This window comes from Sinohyriopsis cumingii, chromosome 1, assembly GCF_028554795.1.
Source record: "Sinohyriopsis cumingii isolate HCF-2022 chromosome 1, ASM2855479v2, whole genome shotgun sequence".
Lineage (NCBI taxonomy): Eukaryota > Metazoa > Mollusca > Bivalvia > Unionida > Unionidae > Sinohyriopsis > Sinohyriopsis cumingii.
Window position 1 is genome coordinate 27,156,807 of NC_142961.1, and position 27,157 is coordinate 27,183,963.

Genomic DNA, 27,157 nt, shown 5'->3' on the forward strand with positions numbered 1-27,157 from the left:
ATAAATTATCAACATGAATTATCATTGATTCCATCATTTGAATAAGTACTTAATTTAATTAGAGTTGTTAAATGTAAAGATTATTTTTAATTTGAGTTTGATTGATTGTTCTAAGAACATTATATTGGCCTATGCCACAGCTCTGGTGTGTAGACAACCTTGATGGAATGAAAATATTAATTTTTAGACGTGTCCAGTGTCTGTACGACCAAATTTGCATGTTGAATTGAAAGCAGATGAAAATGGTGAGCAGGTTTGAAGTTTGAGGAATATTGGCCTTGGCCTTGAACTCTAAACATTTTACTATGAGGATATTGATAAATCAGAATGACTGTAGTTAGTGAGATAAATAAGCAACACCGAGAAACATTTTACTATGAGGATACTGATAAATCAGAATGACTGTAGTTAGTTAGATAAATAAGCAACATTGAGAAACATTTTACTATGAGGATACTGATAAATCCAGATGACTGTAGTTAGTGGGATAAATAAGCAATGTAGAGAAATATTAAAGTCAGTTATGTAATAACACACTGAATTGTAAACTTGTTTTGGACATTATTGGTATAGCTTGATCAACATTATCTATATCCATTTGTACTTTCACTAGCATACTTTATACAGTATCTATATCAATTTGTACTTTCATTAGCATACTTATACAGCACTTTTATCTGTTTGCACTTTCACTAAGTACTTATTCAGTACCATTTTCTGTTTGCACTTTCCCTAGTATACTTGTACACTGCCTATATCCATTTGTACTTTCAATAGCATATTTATACATTACCTTTATCTGTTTGCGCTTTCAATACCTATACAGTACCTATATTCATTTGTACTTTCACTAGCATACTAATACAGTACCTATTTCCATTTGTACTTTCACTTGCTTATTTATAAAGTACTTTTATCCACTTGTACTTTCACTAGCATACTTGTACATTACTTATATCCATTTGTACTTTCACCAGCATACATATGCAATACCTATATATGTCTGTGCTTTCACTAGCATACTTACACATTACCTTTATCTGTTTGCACTTTCAATAGCATACTTATACAATCCCTGTATCCATTTGTACTTTCACTAGCATACTTATACAATACCTATATCTATTTGTACTTTCACTAGCATACTTATACAATCCCTGTATCCATTTGTACTTTCACTAGCATACTTATACAATACCTATATCTATTTGTACTTTCACTAGCATACTTATACAATCCCTGTATCCATTTGTACTTTCACTAACATACTTATACAATACCTGTATCCATTTGTACTTTCACTAGCATACTTATACAATACCTGTATCTATTTGTACTTTCACTAGCATACTTATACAATACCTATATCTATTTGTACTTTCACTAGCATACTTATACAATCCCTGTATCCATTTGTACTTTCACTAACATACTTATACAATACCTGTATCTATTTGTACTTTCACTAACATACTTATACAATACCTGTATCCATTTGTACTTTCACTAACATACTTATACAATACCTGTATCTATTTGTACTTTCACTAGCATACTTATACAATCCCTGTATCCATTTGTACTTTCACTAACATACTTATACAATACCTGTATCTATTTGTACTTTCACTAACATACTTATACAATACCTGTATCTATTTGTACTTTCACTAGCATACTTATACAATCCCTGTATCCATTTGTACTTTCACTAGCATACTTATACAATACCTGTATCTATTTGTACTTTCACTAACATACTTATACAATACCTGTATCTATTTGTACTTTCACTAGCATACTTATACAATCCCTGTATCCATTTGTACTTTCACTAGCATACTTATACAATACCTGTATCCATTTGTACTTTCACTAACATACTTATACAATCCCTGTATCCATTTGTACTTTCACTAACATATTTATACAATACCTGTATCCATTTGTACTTTCACTAACATACTTATACAATACCTGTATCTATTTGTACTTTCACTAGCATACTTATACAGTCCCTGTATCCATTTGTACTTTTTTAGCATACTTCTACAGTACCATTATCTGTTTTCACTTTCACTAGCTTATACAATACCTATATCCATTTGTACTTTCACTTGCATACTTTATACAGTACCTGTATGTGTTTTCACTTTCACTAGCATACTTATACAATACCTATATTCATTTGTACTTTCTCTAGCATACTTATAAAGTACCTTTGTTTTCACTTTCACTAGCATACTGTTACAATCCCTGTATCCATTTGTACTTTCACTAGCATACTTATATGGTACCTATATCCATTTGTACTTTCGCTAGCATACTTTATACAGTACCTATATCCATTTGTACTTCACAAACATACTTTATACAGTACCTATATCCATTTATACTTCCACTAACATACTTATACAGTACCAATATCCATTTCCACTTTACTAGCATACTTATACAGTACTTATATCCATTTGCACTTTCACTAGCATACTTATGTAGTACTTGTATCCATTTTCAGTTTCACTAGAATACTTATACAGTACCTATATAAATTTCCACTTTCACTAGAGTACTTGTGCATCACCTAAATATATTTCCACTTTCACTAGCATAATTATACATTACCTTTATCTTTTGGCACTTTCACTTGCATACATATACAGTACCTATATCCATTTCCACTTTGACTAGCATTCTTTGACAGTACCTACGTCCATTTGTACTTTCACTAATATACTTTATATAGTACCTTTATCAGTTTGCACTTTCACTGCCATACTAATACAATATCTATATCCATTTGTACTTTTACTAGCATACCTATATCTGTTTTCACTTTCACTAGCATATTTATACAATCCCTATAACCATATGTACTTTCACTAGCATATTTATACGGTACCTAAATCCATTTGTACTTTCACTAACATGCTTATTCAGTTTGTACTTTCACTAGCAAACTTATACAATACCTATTACCATTTGTACAATCACTAGCATGCTTATACAGTACCTTTATCTGTTTGTACTTTCACTATCATACTTATACAGTACCTATATCCATCTGTACTTTCACTAGCATACTTATACTGTACCTTTACCTATTAGAGTACCGATATCTGTTTTCACTTTCACAATCATACTTAATACCTATATCCATTTGTACTTACACTAGCATACCTATACACTACTTATATCCATTTGTACTTTCACTAGGCATACTTATACAGTACCTTTACCTATTTGCACTTTCACTAGCATACTTATACATTACCTATATCCATTTGTACTTTCACTAACATACTTTATACAATACCTATATCAATTTCTACTTTCACTAGTATACATGTCATTACTTATATTTATTTGTACTTTTACTAGCATACTTATACTTACCTTTATCTGGTTTTACAACCACTCCGATGTCTTAGTGGTTAGACCATCTGCCTTGGATGTGAGAGGTCGTGGGTTCAATCCCCGGCCAAGTCACACCAAAGACTTACAAAAATGGTACTAACAGCTGCCTCGCTAGGCGTTCGGTATTAAGAGGTTAGTGTTAGGGCGGGTCGGCCTGTTGTCAGGATAATATGACTGGGTGGGACATCATGCTACATGTCTGCAGCATGAAGCCCCAGTGCTAGACATCAGTATAAACTGCCACATTGCAGACATCCTAGCGTTATGACTGAAAAATTGTTGTTGTTGTTGTTCTAGGGTTTAACGCCATTTTTCAGCACAAGATAGGCTATACATGGCGGCCAGTATAACTGGTGGAGGAGGAACCCTGGAAAATCCAGGGGCGAACCACCGACCCACGAGAAGCTACTGGCAGGCTTTCCCACATACCCATGCTAGCCGAGCCTTGGACTCGAACCCACGCAGACAGAGGTGAGATGGCAGTGATCCGGAACGGCGAGCGCTTTAGACCACTCGGCCACTCGGGGCACCCCTGAAAAATTGTTAAAGCAACGTTAAAAATCCAAACCACATCACACATCGCACATTTGTTTGTACTTTCACTAACATGCTTATACAATACCTATATCCATTTGTACTTTCACTAGCGTACTTATACAGTACCTTTATCTGTTTGCACTTTCACTAGCATACCTATAGAATACCTATATCAATTTCCACTTTCAGTAGCATACTTATACAGTACCTGTATCCATTTGCACTTTCACTGGCATACTTATACAGTACCTATATCCATTTGCACTTTTACTAGCATACTTATACAATACTTATATCAATTTCCACTTTCACTAGCATACTTATACAGTACCTATATCAATTTCCACTTTTACTGGCATACTTATACAGTACCTATATCCATTTGCACTTTTACTAACATACTTATACAGTACCTATATCAATTTCCACTTTCACTAGCATACTTATACAGTACCTATATCAATTTCCACTTTGACTAGCAAACTTATACAATAGCTATATCAATTTCCAATTTCACTAGCATACTTATTAGGGTGTAGACCACCAGAGAAAAGGTTTAATATGTGCAAGCTTAAAGCATGTTGTATGTGAACAAAATGATTACTCTAAATCACACCAACACACACACACACACACACACACACACACAATGCATATATGTCTATGATTTATGTTTTGAGTGGTCAAGGTACAGGTTGGTGAATATAGACTGAACGAAAAACAACTTATTCTGGATAGTCTTTTTATCAAGTTTGCTTGTTTCCTTTTTTTTTATCCCCCCCTCCGCCAAATGTTTTTTACCCAATTGATATAGTTATATCACTGTGTTGATTAAGATTTTTCTTTCCAGAACATAACTGTCAAACTGTTCCTGCTCTTTGAAACTTCATATACATATTTCACAAGTGTTTCAGGTGTACCTTCACTATTAACTATTCTTCAGGTTATATATTTTTAATAATAATAATGACTTTATTTAAAGCGGGTAACACAATTAGCTAAGGACTAATCTACCTTGAGGCCCTCATACAATGGAATTTATTTTAGCTGCATCTCTGAAGCCACTGGATATATTAGTTTGGAAGAAGGAAATAGAGTAAGCATTTCTAATCTCAACTGGAATGCTTTCCAAGAGCAAAGTTGCAGAGTATTGGAACTTTTTTTTAAAAAATTCCTTATTTGGTTTGGGAATTTTATACCGTTTGGTGGACATGGATCACAGGTGGGGAGTATTTCCAGGTAGCCTATACTGGAATAGTGATTGTAAATATGCAGGAGCACTATTGTTGGATATCCTGTACATTAATTTGGCTTTTCTCAAATCATTTGGTCTTTAAAATGTAATATTTTTAACTTACCAGCTAAATTTTCCTTGTTTTCTTCAGCCTAAGGATGAACAAACTATTATAAATACAACAAAGAAAACCAAACTGGTAAAGTATGCTCAAATACATTCAGTATAAAAGCACAAAATGTATATGCAGTGCTTTAACATAGTACATTGGAGTTCATGTATTCAATATTTACAATGAAAAGTGCTGCTTGAGATAAGAATCACATGATTTTGTTTTGAAAAGAGGTATGTGTAATTCTGATATAGTAGTTTGGGGAGGCAATTTCATTGAGTAGCACCAGAGTAATTAAATGGTTTTTTAAAGTATCGAATTTAGAAATTATGTTCTGCAGTAATCATTTGTAACTGATCTCATTTGGTTATTGGCACTGTTCTTCTCTCTTAAAATCAGATGCACCATACTATACAGATATTGTGGACAAAATTCAGTTTTTACAGTGATCATTAATATGAACTTTTTTGGTAGGCTAATTTGTATTCAGATTTCAGCCATTTTAATTTCGAATATAAAATTCTGAAAGGCGTATCAAATGTTAATTTAGCATAATTCTTTCTGCCTTTTTCGAAGTTTGTGGATTATTTCAATATTACCATAAATTTTATTACCAAGTTTTTTTATTTCTCACTCAGATACGTTCCCCAGTCACATTATGTTAGGAATATAAGTCCTACTACCTCCCACCAAAAACGAAAATTCGTTCTTTCCTGTCTACATTTTATAGACAAAGGGCACTAACTCTTATCCATTACCTCCCCTCGCCACCTATAGGTCGTGTTAGTTAAAGCTTTTGCTCGTAAATTGACGTCATTCACTTAGCCTCGAAAATCCATTGGAAATCTTTTCATCACATCCATTGAGGATTTTTTTTGGGGGGGGGATGTCATAAGGCTTATACAACAGATGGTATACATTATGTTTGGAATTTTGACCATAATTATATTAATTTTTTCACCTTTGTGGATGTTTCTGCATTCTGAGACGACATGGTTGAGTATGTCTACATCGTAATAACACGTGTTTAAGTTTATGTTCACGCACGACGACTATTTATCACACCTGGTATAACAGGTTTCTCTGTTGTTCCTTAAACAGTTAACTATGCATTTCTTTTTTTCTTTTTTTTTATTATGTTCTTGCTTCAGAATCAAATATGACGACTAATTGTTATGCCGTATCCGGGCTTCAGTATTTTTGGGTCCTCCTGTCTAGATTTTGATTAGAAAGAATAACACAAGACCGTATATAATAAACATCGAAAGTATTTATTTGTAAATTACCTTAAGTACAAGAACAGGTGAACATGTAATGGACTTATCTAAACCAGATAATCACGGGAAACAAAGGTGATCGACTCCCGTGAGGGAAGGTGCAATGGAGCTTCAAAGATGATTGCACCTTCTCCACCCCTCTCTGAGTGGATTAAAAATATATTTGTAATGATTTATATCACATAGAATTCACGTTATGGAAGTACAAGAAAGAGTTGCTTAAATTGGGGCGGTGAATAAGGTGAAGGTGAAGTATTAACCTTCAAGTGCTGAAGGTGGTGAGTATCGTAAGGTGAAGGTGCCACGCGAGTTTGCCTTGTAATGAAGGTGAAGGGTATTGGTTTAGTGTCGACTTAACATTAATATACTTATATATCAGTTCCTGAGGGAAGAATAGGCATGTTTCCCAGGATTATATAGATTGTAATGATCTCTTGCCTTCACTTACGTAGGTTAAACGTGATTATAATTCACTGAAGGTGGAATCATATCAACCAATACGGTAACAGACCACCTCATGAATAATAAATAAATTCTGGGATTCCCCGTAATGTCAAGCAAACCTATCAAACTTCATTAGAACTAACCTTGGCAACTTGACTATGTTTATCTAACACAGCTTGAGAATTATAGAATGGATGAAATTGGTACATCACCCGATGCTTTACTTCCATCTGCTCCGAACGCTGGACAAGTTAACAGTGAAGTTCAATATTACATGCGCGTGGTGCTATTTATAGTCAAAGCTCATGTGACCAATTGCCAATCAGATTCCATAGCGCTCGCTGACCAAAAGAGTGCAAATGGCGGGTTCATATGTACTGGCAGTGAGTGCACAGCAAAACGCTGGAATTATGGAATAAATTGACCATGTCCTGGTGGAATTATGCATGATACAAGGTAATTTCATTATATTGTTATGAATAACATGTAAACTATGCGTAAAATTATCATACAAGGTTACAATACATACCGAATCTGCTTATCAGATGGTGCCGAAACATCTCGAGTCGGCATGTTCCAATAAACAATGCAAGTAACAAAATTCACTTGCTAAAACGCTGAAAGACGTGTTCTAGTTAAGTACATTATACATATTGCCATGCATAAAGCACGCCTCTCATCGATGAAATGATGCATAATAATTACATTGTAAATTCGTAATGGAGGTAATGCTCATTATATAATTATGCTAAATGCAAGAATTAAAAGCCAGCAAAAAATGATATTCCTCTGACATCTACACCTTCACTGGAGTTACAGGTGTGTCATTTGGTACAACAAGCAACAATATAATTTATTAGTTCTGACCAATTTCCCCTGATCCATCCATTTTCTGTTTTAATTGAGAAATTTGACACTTTGGATGAGTTTCCACCCATTCTAGGCAGGCCAAGTGGTGCAAGTCCCCTGGCATGTCCCAGCATGGTTTTCAGATCTGTAAGTCCGGGTGCATGGGGTTTATAATTTACTTGAATTAACCATTCCGTCAAGCCGCACTTCAGTTTTGATGCCGTCTCGGCTCCTGACTGTACCATCCAGTTCTTGAGCCATATCGTTCAATGACCGTATGCCTTCCGTTATATATCACCCAAGGCCTCTTCAAAATGAGACATGGAACCTTCACATTGCCAGGGATTTTATTTATAGACCCGTCCATCTTCCCAGCATTGCTACTACTCTGGCAAACAGCCGTCTGCATTGCCTTCCGTATACTGACACCTGTCCTGGCTGTTTTTTTATTTCAGTAAGCTATCCATATTGATCTGAGACTACATCCTGCATATACATGTATGTCTAACCATTTACTTATGTCATACACTCATGGATAGTATCATTCGTACCTCGAAGAGGATATCTTGGCCCACTGAATGTGGGGATAATCCTGGTTGTATCGTCTTTCTAGGACAAATTCAATACACCGATAAACAGTTTCATCAGCGCTGCCATTTGCTTAGAAGAGCCCGGATGTATGAGTACCCTTTCCAGGCCCTGTATAAAATGCCGGTAAACAAGAAGTTAACTTGTGATCTTGCAGCTAGTTCTAAATGAAAACAAACAATTCATGATGTATGAAAGTAATTTTTAATTCTGTTTTAAATACTAGTAAAAACGCTATTTAGACACAAATTAGTATTTAAAAATGGATTCTGAAATAAAATATTGTTTTTAACTGAAAAAGGCTGTGATATGTGATACACAAATTGTATCTGCAAATGGAATACACTCCAGCCCAGTTGATCTATGTTGTGGTGTTCCACAGCTGTCTGTTCTTGGACCTGTTCTCTTCATTCTGTACACTCAGTAGCTCTCAAGTGTCATAGATCATCATCCAGTGTCTCATCAATTGTACGCTGATTACACGCAAATATACAAATCTAGCCACCCAACTGAAGTTGATGATACCATCCAAGATGTAGAGAGGTGCATTTTTGATGTGAAATCATGGATGACTTGTAACAAGCTGCAGATGAATGATGATAAAACTGAGGCCATTCTGATCACAACACAAAGACTTTCTCATTCACATCCTTGACCTAAAACAATAAATATCAGCAACGCCAACATTAAATTCATACAATCAGTACGAAACCTAGGTGTTACTCTGGACAGTACTCTCACATTGCACCAGCATGTCATGAACATATGCAAGGGTGCATATCTTGAGCTGAGACGCATCAGCTCAATTCGCAAATATCTTTCGGTTGATGCCACTGAAACACTTGTGTGTTCATTAGTACTTTCAAGACTGGACTATTGTAACTCAATTCTGTCTGGTTCATCTCAATATCTACTCCAGAAACTTCAAAAAGTTCAAAACACAGCTGCTCGGATCATACTTAGAGTACCACGATCAGAGCACACCTCCCCGCTGCACTGTACCCTACACTGGCTATCCATTCGATCCAGAATCAAACACAAAATTTGTTCTCTGTGCTACCTTTCACTGTCGGACTCTAATCCAACATACCTATCTGACCTCACCCATGTGTAGACACCAGCAAGATACTTACGCTCCTCTTCTGACAATCGTATACTCATTATTCCAAGTATGAAAACAAAGTCATATGGACAGCGTTCTTTTGCATACCAGGGCCCAGCAGAATGAATTGCCCACTGAACTTAGACACAAAGACAGTGATCACATTCAAGAGGGCTCTCAAAACTCACTTACTTCGACAGCAAGAACAAACATAAAGACTTAATAATGTTTCCTACCTGAAATATTCTCAGCATTTTTTTAATTTTTTAAAAATGTTTTTCTGATTTCATGTTGTTTGTTTTTATAATAATATTATTATGTTTCTTATCTTATAGGTGTTGTCTAAAGTTGTAAAGCGCTTAGAGCTTCTAAAGATTAGGCGCTATACAAAGTCCTCATTATTATTATTATTATTATTATTATTATTATTTCCTATTTCACTGATTTTAAAATTAGTTATTTTCTCTTCATTTTTTTTATAAACATTGTCTATAAATCAAATAATATTTCCAGCACTTCAGAGTAATGGGCAACACCGCTCTGTACCTTCCCGTTTGTTTGTTGGGGAAGTCCATTAAGCATGAAAGGTGCAGGGGATGCCAGTATTAGTGCCATTCTGGTCACAGTCAGGTTAGAAATTATTAATCAGTGATTCAGTTGACTTAACTCTGTGCACGTTGTATCACATTAAACGTTTTCGTTATTGACATTGGTAGGGTTACAAACAAACGGGGATGTATAGTCGGACTGTAGATATGCAAATCAATTTCGGCCATGTGATTTTTTTAAAAACAAATTTTATACCATTGGGGGATGAAGTCGAGGGTCGGCAATAAGAAACAGGGACATTCCGCCAACTGGAAACACATTTTTTAATATTTTTGTTTTAATTTGCCTAATCAAATATGATTTGACTTCCTACAGTTAAAGCTTTACAGCACACGTTAATGCCATTTTTTACTCGCAATTCAAGAACAACTCTTGCGTAACTCTACAGTGTACGCATGCGCACATTGAAACTGTTTATCTGTGTCAAATTTCTGCAGTTTTAATGGCATTCTTTACAGCCGCTTTGGTGCACTAACTAAAGTTTTCTTGCAGATTATTTCAAGTGGTTTATATGGTCACTTTCTATGAATACTCGTCTCCTGTAGATGTAGTTTTCAAACCTTTTCATTCCAAAAAACTATTGCTTGTGCATAATTTACCTCGGTCACTGTGAGTGCGCGTGAGGCATAGGCAACTGGAGCCCCTCTTGAGGCAAACAAGTCCCTAGCCCCGTTTCCGATGCATCACATTGTTGTTGTTGCTCTAGGGTTTAACGCCATTTTTCAGCACAAGATAGGCTATACATGGCAGCCAGTATAACTGGTGGAGGAAAAATCCTGGAAAACCCAGGGAAGAACCACCGACCCACGAGAAGCTACTGGTAGGCTTTCCCACGTACCCACGCTAGCCGAGCCTTGGACTCGAACCCACGCATACAGTGGTGAGATGGCAGTGATCCGGAACGGTGATCGCTTTCGGCCATTCGGAGCCCCATGCATCACATTGAAGAATAGTGTCCTTCTCATGGTCAAAGTACCTTAGCGCTGGTGCTGATGTCAATATCTCTCTAATTTCATGAAGGCATTTGTCATAAATTTGATCCCTATAAAACTACGTCCTTCTTGATCAATTGTCTCAATGGTTCTGTCACTTCCGATAGCCTTGGGACAAATTTCTGCAAATAGTTCACCATACCTAACAGTCGGTGGACTGCCTGCTTATCCGTCGGTGTAGGTATTTCTCTGAGTGCCTCTACCTTAGCATTGTCAACTTTCAACTCTTCTGCAGAGATCACATGTCCCATGAATGTGACTTCCTTCTGCCTCAATTTCATCTTGTCTTTGTTCATTTTAACATTCTTCTTGCGATATGTCTCAAAAAGTTCTCGAAGCTTTCTGTCGTGATCCTCTGTGGCCTTAGCATCATCTTCAGCACTTCCACAAACTAGAATATCATCATGAATTGCTTTCACACCTTGAATCCCTCCCAAAGCTGTATCAATTCTCCTCTGAAATTCGTCTGGCGCTGGCGCTATACCAAATAACATTCTCCTCCATCTGTACCGCCCCCATGGCGGCGGTCAGTTTGACTTCGCCTGCTTCCTGTATTGCCTATAAAGGCGTCCTTCACACATCTTCGAAGTTAGTTTGCTATACAGTTGCCATGTCTTCCCTGTTGGACTTAACGTCTTTGTTGATTTTCAGACTCGCAACAAGTCCAACAATGTACATGCCTGGATCATGGCATGATTTTGCTTGAACGAGGTTAAGCGTAACACGTATCATGTCGCATAAGGTCAAGGTTTTTGGAAAGCCATCAAATCATGTGTCATGGCTTGGTGTGCCATCCTGTGAATTATCTTTCATATTTTAGCCATTGACTTCCAGGTATATGCTGTTTGGTGGCAAATTAGAGGCAGTGCAAAGGCATGCAACCCAAGAACTGCCCCTCCATCCTCAGCGCACCTACTATCGCCTTTACATCATCTCCGTCTCGCACTCAAAGACGTGATGACGGGAGACAAGGGGAAAAGGAATTATTCCCTGCACAACCCAAAAACCATTAAAACAACACAATCCTGTATTAGAGACAAGCAACTAATCACTCTCAGAGGCAGTCGTATCGTGTGAATAATATACTTAGTTTCTCTATCCTCACGTCGCCACTGTCTCAGCGTTGCTGCCAGTCGTCAACCTGCAGCAGACAGCTATCCAGTATAGGGCACCAGACTCTTGTTTTTCAAACAGCGTCGGATTGATCTCTTTCGTCAAGCGAGTTTGCGATCGAGATTGTCTTAGAGGAGCTTCGTTTCTCATTATACCAACCCCTTCCCCTTTCGTCCTCTCTAATCCTGACGGAAGTAGCGTCGGAATCTGTAAAGGAGATACTTTTTACAGCAAAGATTCGGGTGTACATTGATAATCTGGCGGTATAGATTTTATGGAATACCACAATCTACGGAGTTTTCATCCAAAGTTTGTTCAGGACAGCCAGTTGCAAGCTCAGACCAATCCTTGACCTCATTCCTCTAAATTATTTCATACTTTCACCGAAATTCAAGATTAGTATGGTAATATCATTTCCTCTCTCCATCCGTTTAAACAAAATTTGCCAGCTGTATTGACAAATGTATATTCTCACGCTCCTGTCCTTACGTCCTCACGGATAGCCATGCGGTTTTCATACCTCAGGAATTGTTAATCAGTTTCGCGCGCTCTCTTCTGCTTGAACGTAAGTCGATGGGCCTTTACAAACCTTCTCCTCTGTGTCGTCTCCCTCATCTGTACGACTTCACCTATTTCCATTTCCAAAAAGAAATGGCTCACATCTAGGGAGTTTATGCAGCTCTACTGTTTGTTTATGACGCAGTGTATCTTGTCCCGCTGGGTCGCCTCTAGATGCGCCCTTTGAAGACGATCTTGATATCTCAGTGGCGCTCCCATTTCCACGCCACTGGTCTATGGGATCGGCGTAACGAGTGAGATAGAGATTACCTCAGGTGGACACCATTTCCATATAAAACCCCAATTTTAACAAAATAAACTGGTACTTGTGAGGATTCATTTCGATAATAGCCGTATACAAAAAACAGGATATCTCAGAATCTTGTTCATGTTCGACAATGAACGATTGTCTTTTAATGTTTTAATTAGAATAAGAACATTTTCACTAAAAGATGACTTCTCAGACAAGGCAAAGTAGCTGCTTATAAATGGTTCTGAAAAGGTCCTGTGTCCCTTAATATTTTAATATGGATAGGCTTGGCAGAATTACCAATAACTGATATAGAACTCATCGACATGAATGGTTCATAATTTTCGTTAATAAAACCGGACTGGGGTTGGTTTGACCTAAGAAATGTATTTTTTCCAATACAAACCCATGCCGTTGACTTGTTTTACGACTCTGTTGTCTTGAAATAAGTAATAGAAAAGTGTGAGAACAAACAAGTTTTATAAAATTCAACAAATAATTTATTAGCTTAGAATGCAAAGCGAAAAATTAAAGAATTTGTTTTACGGTCTTGCAAAAATAACTCCCCAAAAATCATAGAATTTCGAACAAGTGTCCTAATGATTAAAGTTATAAACAAACTTTAGTGATATTCTAAAATGAATCCAATGCTGGAAGTGTTGATGTGCCTGTGGTGGCCTGTGTCGTAATGATGTGCCAGCGGTTTTGTTCAATCGCAATAGAAACAATCTTAGAAAAATTCTAATCTGAATTTCACCATAAAATCCAAGACTTCGTTGTCAAGAATGTTATCTTGAGTACTTTCTATTTCTAAAGAAGAATCACTTGAATTAATTGACTAAATAAATTCCAGCCCAAATGAAACACTGGGCACAATGATACAACAGATTTCACTCAGATCATAAAGCAAGAATAAATAATTTTTAGAAGCTTTGGATTATATAGTCCTGTACGTGAATCAGCTAACAGCATTTCTATAAACACATATTACCTAATGAAAAAAATTCATTCTAGAAGGTTTCCAAATATTTACAAGATAAAGTTTTAGTTAGAAGATCTGTCACTAAACGTTTAATTAAAAAAAAAAAACGTTCAAAACAACGTCCTTTACTCAGACCAGGATACATAGTTTTACTTCGATCAATAGTTCAGGTCAGGTAGAAAATGAACTTGATTTTTGGACATGGTCAGGTCCAAAATATGATTATCTATGTCATACAATTCTTTAGCACCAAATACTGGATTGTTTATATCTTGCTTCATTAACGAAGCCTTCGCTTCAGAAAGATGATAATGTCTGGCAATCTCAAGTACATGAACGACGTTTGGGTGTGGCAAGTGGGGAGACCGGCCCAGGCCCCGCTCTTGAGGGAGCCCCGCGCTTCAAGCCTAAGGCCTAAGGTCGTCCTTATGAGTTTATCAATCTATATTCTCCGGTAAATTGGAAACGCTGATACAGGCCGCACGTAATGCACTCAAAGTTGCGAAGCCAACTTTGTCAACTTTATAATCAGTGTTTGCAGTAGCATACCAATCGAGATACCGATACTCTGGCCCCGCGCGGTCATTGTCAGCCCTAGGCCCCGCGTACTCCTAAAGCCGCCTCTGCTCAAGCAAAATCGTCGTTTTTCAAGGACTCTAACCTTTCCAGGGTTCTCAACTTTAGATGATATTATAAACCTTCGCTGTTTTCAGTAAAGATTTCTCAACTGCCTGAAATTAAAATCTTTACCATGGACAACGAAACTTCCAAAATAAAGTAAATTTAAATTTAATGATTTTTAAAAAATAAATCCTAAATGTTTAAAGAAATTCAGATCCATGATGTGCCTCCCCCCTTATGTTACCACTCTTTGGTGTTAAATTAGGTAACAGAAAAACAAAAACAAGCAAGTTTAATAAAATTCAACAAATAATTTATTTCCCTAGAAAAAAAGTGAATATTTTTTTTACAGAAATTAATAGTATTGCATATTATATCCCAAATCATCCTAAAAGTTCTAGTCCAGAAATATAGATGGGACCGAATTAATTCCATTAGTGTTCCGCATGAATTCCGATCTTGAATAAGAATGAATTCCGATTTAATTATAATGAATATGCCGATGTACCAATAGTCTTGATGCATCAAGATGATATAATACAGAATGTCTTTGAATGAGTTCACAATAAACTCAAAATAACATTTTACTCCAAACAGTAAATGAGCACCATGTAGTTCCAATGAATAATCGAAAGACATGATTAGCTACAAATTCGATCTGAACACAAATAAAAGTTATTTCACAGAATAATATTAAAAAAGGAATAAATGCTTTGTTTACTTCATTCCTATATACACCCCAAGTTGACCTACATCGCAATAGCATTTTCTGGAGAGAAAAAACTCGGTCATCTCAGTGGCAAATTACACAAGACTGTAAACAAAGTCAGGCCTTGAATATACATTCAAATAGGCATTTTGACAAAAATCAGATAGACGATATAAATTTCAAGGGAAACACCAAGGATCGGAACTGAAATCCAAGAAAATATCATTTTAAAAAATTACATTCTTTAGGTGGTCAAAACTCCTAAACTAATTTACGGACAAAGTCACACACTACAAATGAAATATACATAACAAATCACACACACACACACACACACACACACACACACACACACACATTGAAACTTGGTGTCCGGGTGGCCGAATGGTCTAAAGCGTTCGCCTTTACCGATCACTGTCATCTCACCTCTCTGGCTGGTCCTATCTGGTTTGTGAGCAGGCTATACAGTAGTTTCGTGTGGTTGTGAGTTCTTTCCTGGGTATTACAGGGTTCTTTCTGCATAAATTAAACCGGCCGCCACAATAGCCTAGAGTGTGCTGCAAATGGCGTTAAGCCGACAAAAATAACAAAGCAAAAATACCTCATAGATTTAGCTCCCTTGGCTTTTATTCATGCTGAGTGGAAAGCATAAGAAAACAAGGTATTGTGTTTTGCTAATTGCTTTGTAGTGTGGACGGTATGTTAATCATACTGACTGGTCCAGAAATAGTTTCGTACTCCTGGAAGAAACGGTAATACGCAGGCATATGAGTGGGCAAGTAAATGTTACATATATATCATGTTGACTGGGCCAGTTTTCGTCATTCATAAACTTATTTATTTCTACATAATTCTCTAGAGATTCGTCGACTATATCATCTCCGTTTCCATGTTTTACTTTTCAGCCCAAACGTATCTTCATAAATCATCTATCATTGTAGACATACAGAAGATCTCAAATGACTCATGATGTAATATTTAATTTATTAAAACAGTTGGATATCATATTAAATCATTGGCCATTTAAGACTAAATTTACAACATAGTTTTCATTTTAATGGAAATAGTTTTGAGAGAAAGAAGAAGGAATTATTTCGTTCATTCTAACTCAGATGTAGGACATTTCATTTGTTGTGCATAAGAAATCGTCACAGACACATTTTTACTACCATTAACTTTTAAACGTATATTTATTTTTACAGTTTATAAATAAAAGGGAAACGTTTACTTCCGAATATATCAAACATTTTAGACAGATAAAATGGTTTTCAACACAGAATTTCCAATGAAAATTCGTATGATGTCACATTGTTTGACTATGGTAATCGTAGACGATCCATGTTCACATTAAAGTGTGTCAGCTTCACTTCTAAACATTCCAGTTGTTCGGATATTCGTGTGAAAGGATGGTTACTGGAAGCAGAAATTCCAGATTTACCGTAATTTATTTGTAACTGATATTTGCATTATTTGATTTGGAACAGTAAACATAGACACATTTTATAGAGTGTCGGAATTGCATCACGTACTACGAAGCAGTGGTTCTTTTGGTCTATTTGACAGCGTAAAACTGCTGTGGTTGCATAAATTTCGGTCATGTGGGAGACTGGTTTATAACTTCATATTTATGTGAACAGAGTTGAGTTTAGTTACTCCTATAAGATACATTTACAAACGCTTTCCACGACGTTATCAACTGACCAATAAACTTATTTGATTTGTTTTTGTTTGTTCTTGTTTTGGGCTTTTGTGCCATTTTCAGCGAATGATATGCTATGCATGGCGTAACAAATATCTATAGGGTAAATTGACCATATTCATTGAGATGTTACCACTTGTTTCTAAGTTCCATTAGGACAATCATTTCGAAAAATGGCCGCCAAAACTTTGAATCATCATCATCATCATCATCATCATCATCATCATCATCATATAACCCTTAACCCAAGAGGTCGTTGGGGCACCACAGTTGACTTTATAACCAAATCCCTTCATGTTTCCCTGTTCTCTACTGCCCTTTGGGAATCTCCAAATCCCATGCCTGTCCACTCCTTAATGTTGTCTTCCCACCTCTTTTTCTGTCTTCTTCTTTTTCTGCACCCTCGCCCTGTGCCTTGCAAGATTGTTGTTGCCAATCCAGATGATCTTGAGATATGACCGTGCCACTTCACTTTACGCTTTTTTTTTATAGTAGCATCTCATTTCGAAGGTTTGAATCCTTCTTTGTATATCTGATGTGAGCGTCCATGTTTCACAAGCATACAGAAAGATGGATATGACAATCGAGCGCATCAGCCAAATTTTTGGAACCAAAAGCAATGTTAGCATCATTCCATATTGGTCTTAACCGTGTTATTGCAGCTGTTGTCTGGGCAATCCTGCAAAGTATTTCTGGTTAGGAGCCCTCATCAGTGACAACTGATCGCAAGTACTTGGTGCATGTGACTCTTTCCAGCTTCTGTCCAAAGGCATTTATTTCTGCAATGATGCCATTGGTGCTGTTTGTCATCAGTTTGGTTTTTTCGGCGCTAATCTCCATACCGTATGCTGTGGAGGTTGTGCTGATGCGCTCAATCAAGTCAGTGTTTGTGTTGCTCCTTCCTGCTCGGAAGCCTGCCTGCTCTGCAGCAGTACATTTTGGGGCAGTGGTACAAATCCGTTGGATCCGTACGGGATGGAATAAGACGCTTCTGCCCCCATGAGTCTCCCAACTATGGGTAAAATAGTGTGATGACCGCACAGCATCACTGGGCAGAAGTCTTCCTCAGTGAAGTCAACGGCCATGACGGAATGGCTCAAAGATGATCTCACCGACCATGTGCTCAGGGCCAGGGCTTGCCACACTATATCAGTGAATTCCGATGTGGTCATCCAGACGGGAGAGGGATGGGCTCCGCCAGGCTTATCTTTCCATTGATGCACCACATGAAAAAATGTTGATTAAAATAGTGAAAACAGAACGTTCCAGAAGGCGGGAAAGGAAAATTCCCACGATCGCAGCCAAACAGTAAAGAGACTACTGCGCAAATATTTTGTGTGCTTATTATACCAACAATATTAAGTTTCACACACTATATGTAAAGTGTACCGACTGTGTGACAAGTATTTTTATTACATGTAAACAATATATATCACCGAAAACATTTACTTGTATTACATGTCAACAATGTCTACCTATCACCGAAAAAAATATCTGTTTTACATGTCAACATTGTCTGTCTATGACCAAAAGAATGTATTTCATTACAAGTAAAAACAAATGTCTCCATATCACCAAAAATGTATTTGTGTCACATGTCAACAATGTCTGCTTATCACCGAAAAAAACGCACAAGGGGTGACATGTATGTATATATTTTTGTTTTGCGCCGTTTAACCTGTACCCGAAACTGATTTGTTTTAAGAAATCTAACTTCCAGAATTGTAAATAAAATGTGTTGCATGCTGTTTTTCGGTAGGCCATCTAAAACGGAATAAAAACGCCTTGCGTATTCTTCATATTATGATATACTGTCCATGAGTACATTTATTTTCAGTCATTTGCAAATTTTCCTTAATCGTTCCAAACGTATGAATGATTGCAGACTTACGTCAGCTTTGGCAATTCCTTTTTTTAATCTCAAAACACTACTTCGTATATTGTCTCAGCATGTGCTATTTTAAATTTATCTTTGTTCTACGTAAATTCCATTTTTGCTGAATTACTTTTGACTAAGCTGGTAAAACTGGAGAAGATCGATTTGTACTGTTGACACTTTTCGGAATACAATTTGGTGTTATTTATTCCTTTTTCATATTGGACTGTTTAACCCTGTATGTAATCAGGGTTAATGCTGCTAATTTAAATGTCATTGAAAGTAATATGTAGTCTCCGTCTTGTGTGAAACACTAGAATATATCTTTTTAGGTTTGAAAACAACTTGTATTCCCTAGAATATTATTTTTCAACGTATTATCCCTGAACACATTTTTATTCAGTTCAAAGTTGTAAAAATATGCACTATCTTTCGTCACTGGCATTGTCTATTTCATGCTAAATTCATGAGTTATTTTATGTCATTGGCATTGTATATTTCATGGTAAATTCATACGATATTTGTGTCACTGGATTTGTCTATTTTATGCTAACTTCATTTATGTCACAGGCATTACTTATTTCATGATAAATTCATGAGCTTTTTATATCACCTCTGAAAACTGTTATATTCAATACAAAGCAGATTTGTACCATTGTTTTGTACCATTGTTTTGCTTCCAAAAAACACAGCTCAGCTTTAGATTAATATTATATTCTCGCTTCGTTAGAACGCTAGAAATGTTTGAATTTTTTTGTGTTGTCGTCGCCGATAGCATAGTGTTCACAAGGAACATATATTTTCTGATTCCAAAATTTTATTGCACCAGTGCGCTATAATTTTTATGTTTTAAATTATTTTTCTTGCAGTAACCCTACAGGAGTTTTAGGAAACTTCTATGTCAAGTAATAGTCTTGACCAATATATATATATATATATATATATATATATATTGGTCTGGGCAGGACTCAAACATCACCTAGCGAATCGAGCACGCGAGCCATTGAACCACGGCGAATGTTCGTTTAAAAATATATTTCAGTATCAAAAGATGTACACTAAATAAAACCATGACATAAAATGAATGTAACTTTTATGTAATAAATGTTGACTACAGAAAGGCAAACATGGAACTGCTTTTTCATTTGTGTGTTATTTGCATATATAATAATACAGCAATATAGAATGTAGAACTAATGTGACAACTGAAAGAAAAATATATATAAAGAAACATGTGCAAGAATAAAACACGACAGTACTTAAGTTATAGATTAAATGTAGCATCGTGATGTTAATTATCTAAAACAGCTTTCCCTTGTTTCAGCTACTTAAAATTTTCAAATTAGAGTCATTGGCAATGATTGATTTAACTCGTCACTTTAAAGCTGGGGAAAAATCATGGTGATGAGCTGAGAAAGTTGTTAAAATTAACCTTGTATTTTCCATAAGTGAAAAAAACAATCTTTACTGATTAAATGTATGCAGTGTTCATAGTTCGCTTGATAGAAGCAATCAAATGCCTGAACTATTTTTTCCAATAAAAACATATTTATCACCTGTAGAAAATAAATGTAATTAATGTCTCATCCACTCTGACGTCAGTTAAAGTATATCACTGTAAAGCATATTAACTCGTAATAGCTTGCCGATTTTCCAAACTATTGTTTAGCCATTCGTATTGAAGTTCATTTCCAACCGATGTTATAGGTCGATTATTTTTTATTTGGTCATGGTCGAATTCTACAGAACACCTGTCCTGTTCAGTGTGTTTTAAAATCGATATTTGTGGGAATATCAAATTATTAGAAAAATGTTCTCATAGAATTTACCACATTTTATTACAGACCAGACGGTTCCTGAATATAAATTTATCTTATTCACCAAGGACGCTAAGACGATAAATGCTTTTTACAAAGGTGAATCCTCCACAGGAAGTTTATCTCCAGCAGTCGTCAACAGTGTCATGTTTTGTTGTTAGTAAAAATGGTCATATATCTACAACATAAATGTTAGAACTCGAATAACAGTTTAACACGTATATGACATTTCATAACATATCAAATTAAATCAGGTGTGTGCAGCTTCCTCCTGGCCCACATGGCGAATTTAAACCCACACTTAATGATATAAATGTAAAAGAATAAACCAGATCGCGGGCCGTAGGTTCCACGTTCCTGAATTGCATATATTAAGGAATAGCAAAGAATTCATTTATTATTTCAGACAAGTTACTTCTCATGAAACAACACTTTGCATATTGTCAGAAGCACTTGGACACGTCACCCAATTTGTGAAATGTAGACTTTTAATATTTATGGCAAGAAAAGCACGTGTAAGTACAAACCTGGCATATTTGCGTGTGTGATAGCTTTGATTATTACAATCTGACTACAAAACGATGGCGAGTCTAAATTTACGAGGAACCTGGAACGACTTGAGCATAATGGACTATGCTAACAGCCACAGTGAATGTCTTTTGAAACATTCATTTCATATTATGTACAGAGAGCAAAGTTCGATGCTTCTAATAACAAATCTACTACCCGACCATTAGATGCTTACAAGATTAAAACACGAGTCTGTGTACATTAGCTTGTTTACTGCTGAACTGACACATGCAGGGAACCTCAAAAAAAGAAACAATCTACGTGTTTTGCTCACTTTTTAAATGTCACAGCCTCATGGATTTGCAATAAAGTATAAAGAAATCTAAATTAGAAATCGGAACATCAAATAATATATACACATACGTAGATCTGCATTTGAAAAATGATTCTTGAATAGATTTGACCTCGTTATCGTTCTATGGTCGAAATGTACCTCGCCACCGTTGTGCAGCTGAAAAGTACACAAAACCTCAACATTTACTACGTACATAGAATTCCTCGACTGATGAAGCAAAAAGCTTAAGGCGAGCAAGTAACACACACAAAGTTCAATAATGCAACGTTACAACAAGGACCAGTACTAATGCAAATGCTCCGGTTACTGCAATATGGCCAACGAACATATACTGTTTCACTAGATTGTCCTGCAAAGAGAAAGATGTGAAAATATTAAGTTTGCTGGGTTTCTTCCCTTTTTCTTGAGTTTGAAGATGTTTCCTTTTACCATCCCATTCATATATTTGTTACATCTTAGTGATTATTTGTTTGATTATGGGGAATCGGTGCTGGGAAGATATTTATAAAACCCACAGGGTCTCGTTAAAATGGAAATTAAAGGTATGGGTCAATGGATAGAGGAATGGGGTGATTGGATGGGCGACTTATAATAATATAACACAAGGGAAGAAAATTTTTCACCCTCGGTACTTCCAATCCAGCTAGCTTGTACTATTTTCGTCTCCTATCGTAAAACATACTCCAGCAGAATGGATCAATTTGCAATACATCTCAACAGATATTGTTCAATTCATGGTATATTGGCAAAAATTCGACACTTGTTTATTGATTTCACAGACTTAAGTTCCGGGATGGAAGTTGCCGTTAGCATTCGGATCTCACTGGTTTTCACAATGGACGGAAAGGAAAGTTCAACACAGAGCATTAACAAAGATAAGTACAAAGCTGAATACATTCAGCATTTGGATAATTATCTTTATTTACGCTACTATGATAATTTTACCTACGGCACAATACAATTATCCATTTCTTCGCGTTATATCGTCAGCTTGTATTCAGTGCTAAATTTTATAATAGAGGTTGTTCTGACCCCCTACCTTTCCGTCAGTGGTGAAATCCAGTGGTATCAGAATGCTAATGACAACTTCCATCCCGGTACTTGGTAAATTTTAGAAATCGTCCAACAAATGTTGAAGTTTCTCCAGTATGTCATGAATTGAACGCGGTAACTTGGGATGTTTTTTTGAAAATTGATCCATTCTTGATTACAGCTGGCGTAAGTTTTACATTAGGAGACGAAAATAGGACAAGCTAGCATGTTGAAAATACATAGAGGTGATGAATCGTGTCTTCCCATGTTTTATATTGTTTCAGGTTGGACCATCACCATTTGACAATTATTGATGTCTTGAGGTCATTGGAGAAAGGGCGAGATATCGACCTCCAGCCAAACTCACGCAGTGTGCTCGAGGTTGTTTTCTGGCTCGGTCTTGTGGTGAACGTACACTTGTTCCAAAGTTATAACAGGAACAGGAAATATTTGAAGATACAATCACACAATTTTAATGTCATCTGGTAAAGCTAAGCACAAAAACAGAACGAGATGTAGGGAGTAATGCCCTTTTTGGTAACCACTTCCCCTATATGCAAAATTCAGTTACATCATCTTTCCGAATTTGGTGCCTAACTTCACCCATGTGCATGTTTCTTAAATTATGCATTCATCGCTTTGGATGTCTTTGTGTTGAGCTCCTTAATTTTTATCCTTTATCGCTGGTGAATATGATTGTCTTGCAAAGAATGCTTAAGCTAAGTAGTTTTACTGTAGATACTATTGCCGAGTGAAAAAAGGAAAGAAAATATAAGTAAATGAGAGGTTCGCCAATTGTTTTCTTCTTAAAGGTCAACTTGTGTGTAGTGTAAGAAAGTACAAGTACCAGTCTGTTTGTCTCCTTCTTTTGTACTTGTTGAGCTGTTCCTCCGTTTTGAACATCGGTGTTTGCTCCTAATTCGGGTGCAGTCATTTCCATGGCATTAATATTTTCTACAAAAGCGGAAGAAACTATGATAGCAAGTGCATCTTCTCAAGCAACTGAACTGCTGTGATTGATTTGGTGGTTATTCAATAGTATTCAATATGTGAATTTACATGTACAATTTAGCGGATTAAAGCACTTTATTTGAATGTGAGTTTACGTGTACAATTTAGGTGATTATATGATAGTATTTGAGTATATGACTTTACAAGTACAATATAGGCGATTACAACAATGTATTTGAATAAGTTTGCTTAGATGTACAGTTTAAGGGTTTACAGCTTGTACAATTTAAGGGATTGCAGCATTGTATTTGAGTATACGAGTTTACGTGAGCAATTTAGGAGATTACAAGACTGTATTTGAGTATGTGAGTTTACGTGTACAATTTAGGAGATTGCAGCCTTGTATTTGAGTATGTGAGTTTACGAGTACGAATTTTGGGAATCACAATCTTGCACTCGAGTATGTGAGTTTATGCGTACAATTTAGGGGATTATAGCCTTGCATTTGCCTACGTGTGGATGATAATGGTAGTTTAATTGTTGCAAACTGAGTTTTATTGGCAGCGCGTCAGATGAGGCGGAAAAGGGACATGTTCACAGCCGACCAACTGGAAATCGCATTACATACGCTAGTGTCTTAGAAATTGTGCTAACGTGTAAAAATCATCGGAGAGACTATTCATACCTTCAGGAGAATTTATCTTGTGCACCAAACAGGACGAATAAGATTTGAGAACTACGCGTGCTTATAAAAAAGATAATATTATTCTTTTAGGTAAGCGTAATGAAGTTATTAGAACGAATTATTTATAAAATTAACATCAAGACTATCACATTTTTACGCCATTGAAACAGAAAGTAGATGCCTAGAATTGATTTATGACCCGGACCACTAGGATGGAAGTGGGTTGTCCACTCTAAAGACTTATACAGTTAGGACATACATTAAGAATCTCAATACAAAGTTGTTGTTTATTTTCTTCAACACAACGAACATAGAAACAGTCGGGCACTGTAACAAGGTTTGCATCACTCTAGTGACCAGTGCAATCTATCATTTACGTTTAATTAAAGTTCTGTACAAGCCCACCCATTTTCACCAAGATTAAGGGATGAATCTTTAACTGATATCTGTCATCTAAGAAAATGTAGTGTATAGTGATTCACACTGGTCACTTATGATCACTTAGACCGATGTGAAAATACAAAGTGAAATTTTATGCTGTATTACTTGCAAAATGGCATGCAGTATATAATTCATGTAGACTTTTGAGCTCATTTCCTCTAACAGTATGATATTTAGCATGCAACACACTTCCACGATTCTTAGACCAGTCGATATACTCTCTCTCTCTCTCTCTCTCTCTCTCTCTCTCTCTCTCTCTCTCTCTATATATATATATATATATATATATATATATATCTGACAGACGTTTTGTTTGATTTGGGTTGGTAATTAGCTTCCACATATGAGTCTTTTCTCGACTTTTTTAAAATATCGTACCCACCTGAATCTTTGCGGCGGCCATAACAGTCGATGAGCTCCATAGCTATGTCTATCACTATGATGTACACCACGTAACCTATCATGATGTTAACGGCGTAGTCTGGCGTCCCCGACTTCTTCAGTTGGAATCCAAAACATATGCAGATTGCTGGAGAGTAATATTAAACAGGAGTGAATGTATGCATGGAGGTATTTTTCATTGAAGTCATGGCTTTCAGAAGTATTTCACTGTCAGATTACTTTTGGGTCTGCTTTTTCTCAATGAATTAGTTGATACCACTTGTAGTGGGTTTATATAGACAATAGTCAGGTTTACGTGTTCTATAAAATAGCACGCGTTGTATGGAATAGTCAAGTTAACGTGATACGTGAAATGGTTAACACGCGTTGTATTAGGTTTACATGCAAAAGAGTCAGGTTTACATGATCTATTATATGGTTAAGACCAGTTATATTTGGTTGCATTACGTTCACACAGAGAAGAGTCCGTGTGTAATAAAATTTCGTTCAACTTCCTGAAAAAATGCATTACTAGCATCGAAGTTAATAATACGGTATCTTTCCATAGTCAATATCTCATCACAAACTGACATGCAGAATTACTTATGGATTTTCTTAATAATCTTTATTAATTTCGTCGACCGCACATACAATTTATTAGCATGGTATAGATTGTTTGTATATAGACAAGTATAATCCTTTTCATTTTTTTTTATATAAATTATTGTATCAGTAACTGTCCCCAAATCAAAATACCTGATAAAATATATCCTGACATTCCGACTGCCCAGTGAGCCCAGTTGAATATAGGACGGTACTTGGTACCAGGATGTGGGCGGAAAAGGGTCATTATAGGCTGCAATAATAATAATAATAATGGTAACGATGACGATTTTACCATAGAGCAAAACTACCTGAAGGATGGTCATATTCTCGCCAGATTTCACGTTACCTTTAAAGAGAGGTATTGAATAATATCATACTTCTCCTCAATCGTTCAGAGTGCAAGTTTCGCGGAATAATTGTATAACATTAATTTTATAATAATCTGGATTTGCATTCTCTGATGGAAACTAAAATTTCTTTTTGATTCATATTATGTGAAAGCTCTTCCTTTCTGTACTTAAGATAAATCCAAGAACGAAATGACGCAAATGGAGCAAATGGTACGTATGTGTCCAGAGTGTCTGGACAGCATTTCCCTCTTACATACGTATCATTGTCGAAAGTCACATCTTGTGGAAAAGTTTCATGAAGATTTTTTTTACAAGTGATCGTCAGTACTGACTTCCTCAGTAAATTTATTTCCTTGATTCTATTGAATGATACATACATTGGATACACAAAGGATAGTGACAATGATTCCCAAAACGGGATGAGCTTGTAGATACTGATATCCCTCTCGTTTTGGTATCTGAAATAGAAAACATAATATTTGGGATACGGTTTCAAGTAATTTAATACATATGTAAGAATAAAGTCATTCTTACGACTCTATTGTCATAAACTAAGTAACAGAAAAGAAAATCCAAACCGTCTCTTAAAATTTAACAAATAATTCAGTTATCAAAGTTTTAAAATGAAAATATAAGAGGAATTTAAAGAATTATGAAGTGAAACCAAAATAGTTCTAAAGAGTTATGTAGAGGTCCAAAAGGATAGAATCTTCCGAATGCATTTCAGATCCTCGAATTTACGTATCACAATGACATTGCCCAGCATTCCTTTGAATAATTCCCAATAGTTCCAAAATAATGTTATAGTTCATTGAGCATTTTGTAATTGCAATGAATAATCCTAACAAATGTCTCCTCTCAAATTATCCAAGCACAACATTAAACACATCTTTGGACTGATATTAACATATGGAGTAATAATGCATAAATAGTAATGAATTTGATTTATCAGTTCCTTATATACACCTTCAAGAGTCTATTACGACTGTATATCACAATATACCCCACATGACAGATCTTACTACTTAATATAATATTTCACAATATCTGTAAACGTGAC

At 36.0% G+C, this 27,157-nt stretch overlaps 1 protein-coding gene across 1 annotated transcript in view; it reads right to left on the minus strand.

Moving 5' to 3' along the window:
- Positions 1 to 20,045: 20,045 nt before the first annotated feature.
- The window catches only part of LOC149806584 (ferric reductase 1-like), a 95,987-nt gene continuing 88,875 nt past the window's right edge, over positions 20,046 to 27,157 (minus strand). Inside the window, exons 12-16 of the mRNA XM_089955082.1 lie at positions 26,475 to 26,555; positions 25,898 to 25,997; positions 25,143 to 25,289; positions 23,531 to 23,637; positions 20,046 to 22,000 (exon numbers count right to left, since the gene is read on the minus strand). Of these exons, the coding sequence (XP_089811208.1) occupies positions 21,905 to 22,000; positions 23,531 to 23,637; positions 25,143 to 25,289; positions 25,898 to 25,997; positions 26,475 to 26,555 (531 nt within the window). The 3' untranslated portion in view covers positions 20,046 to 21,904. The remainder of the gene's footprint in view (positions 22,001 to 23,530; positions 23,638 to 25,142; positions 25,290 to 25,897; positions 25,998 to 26,474; positions 26,556 to 27,157) is intronic.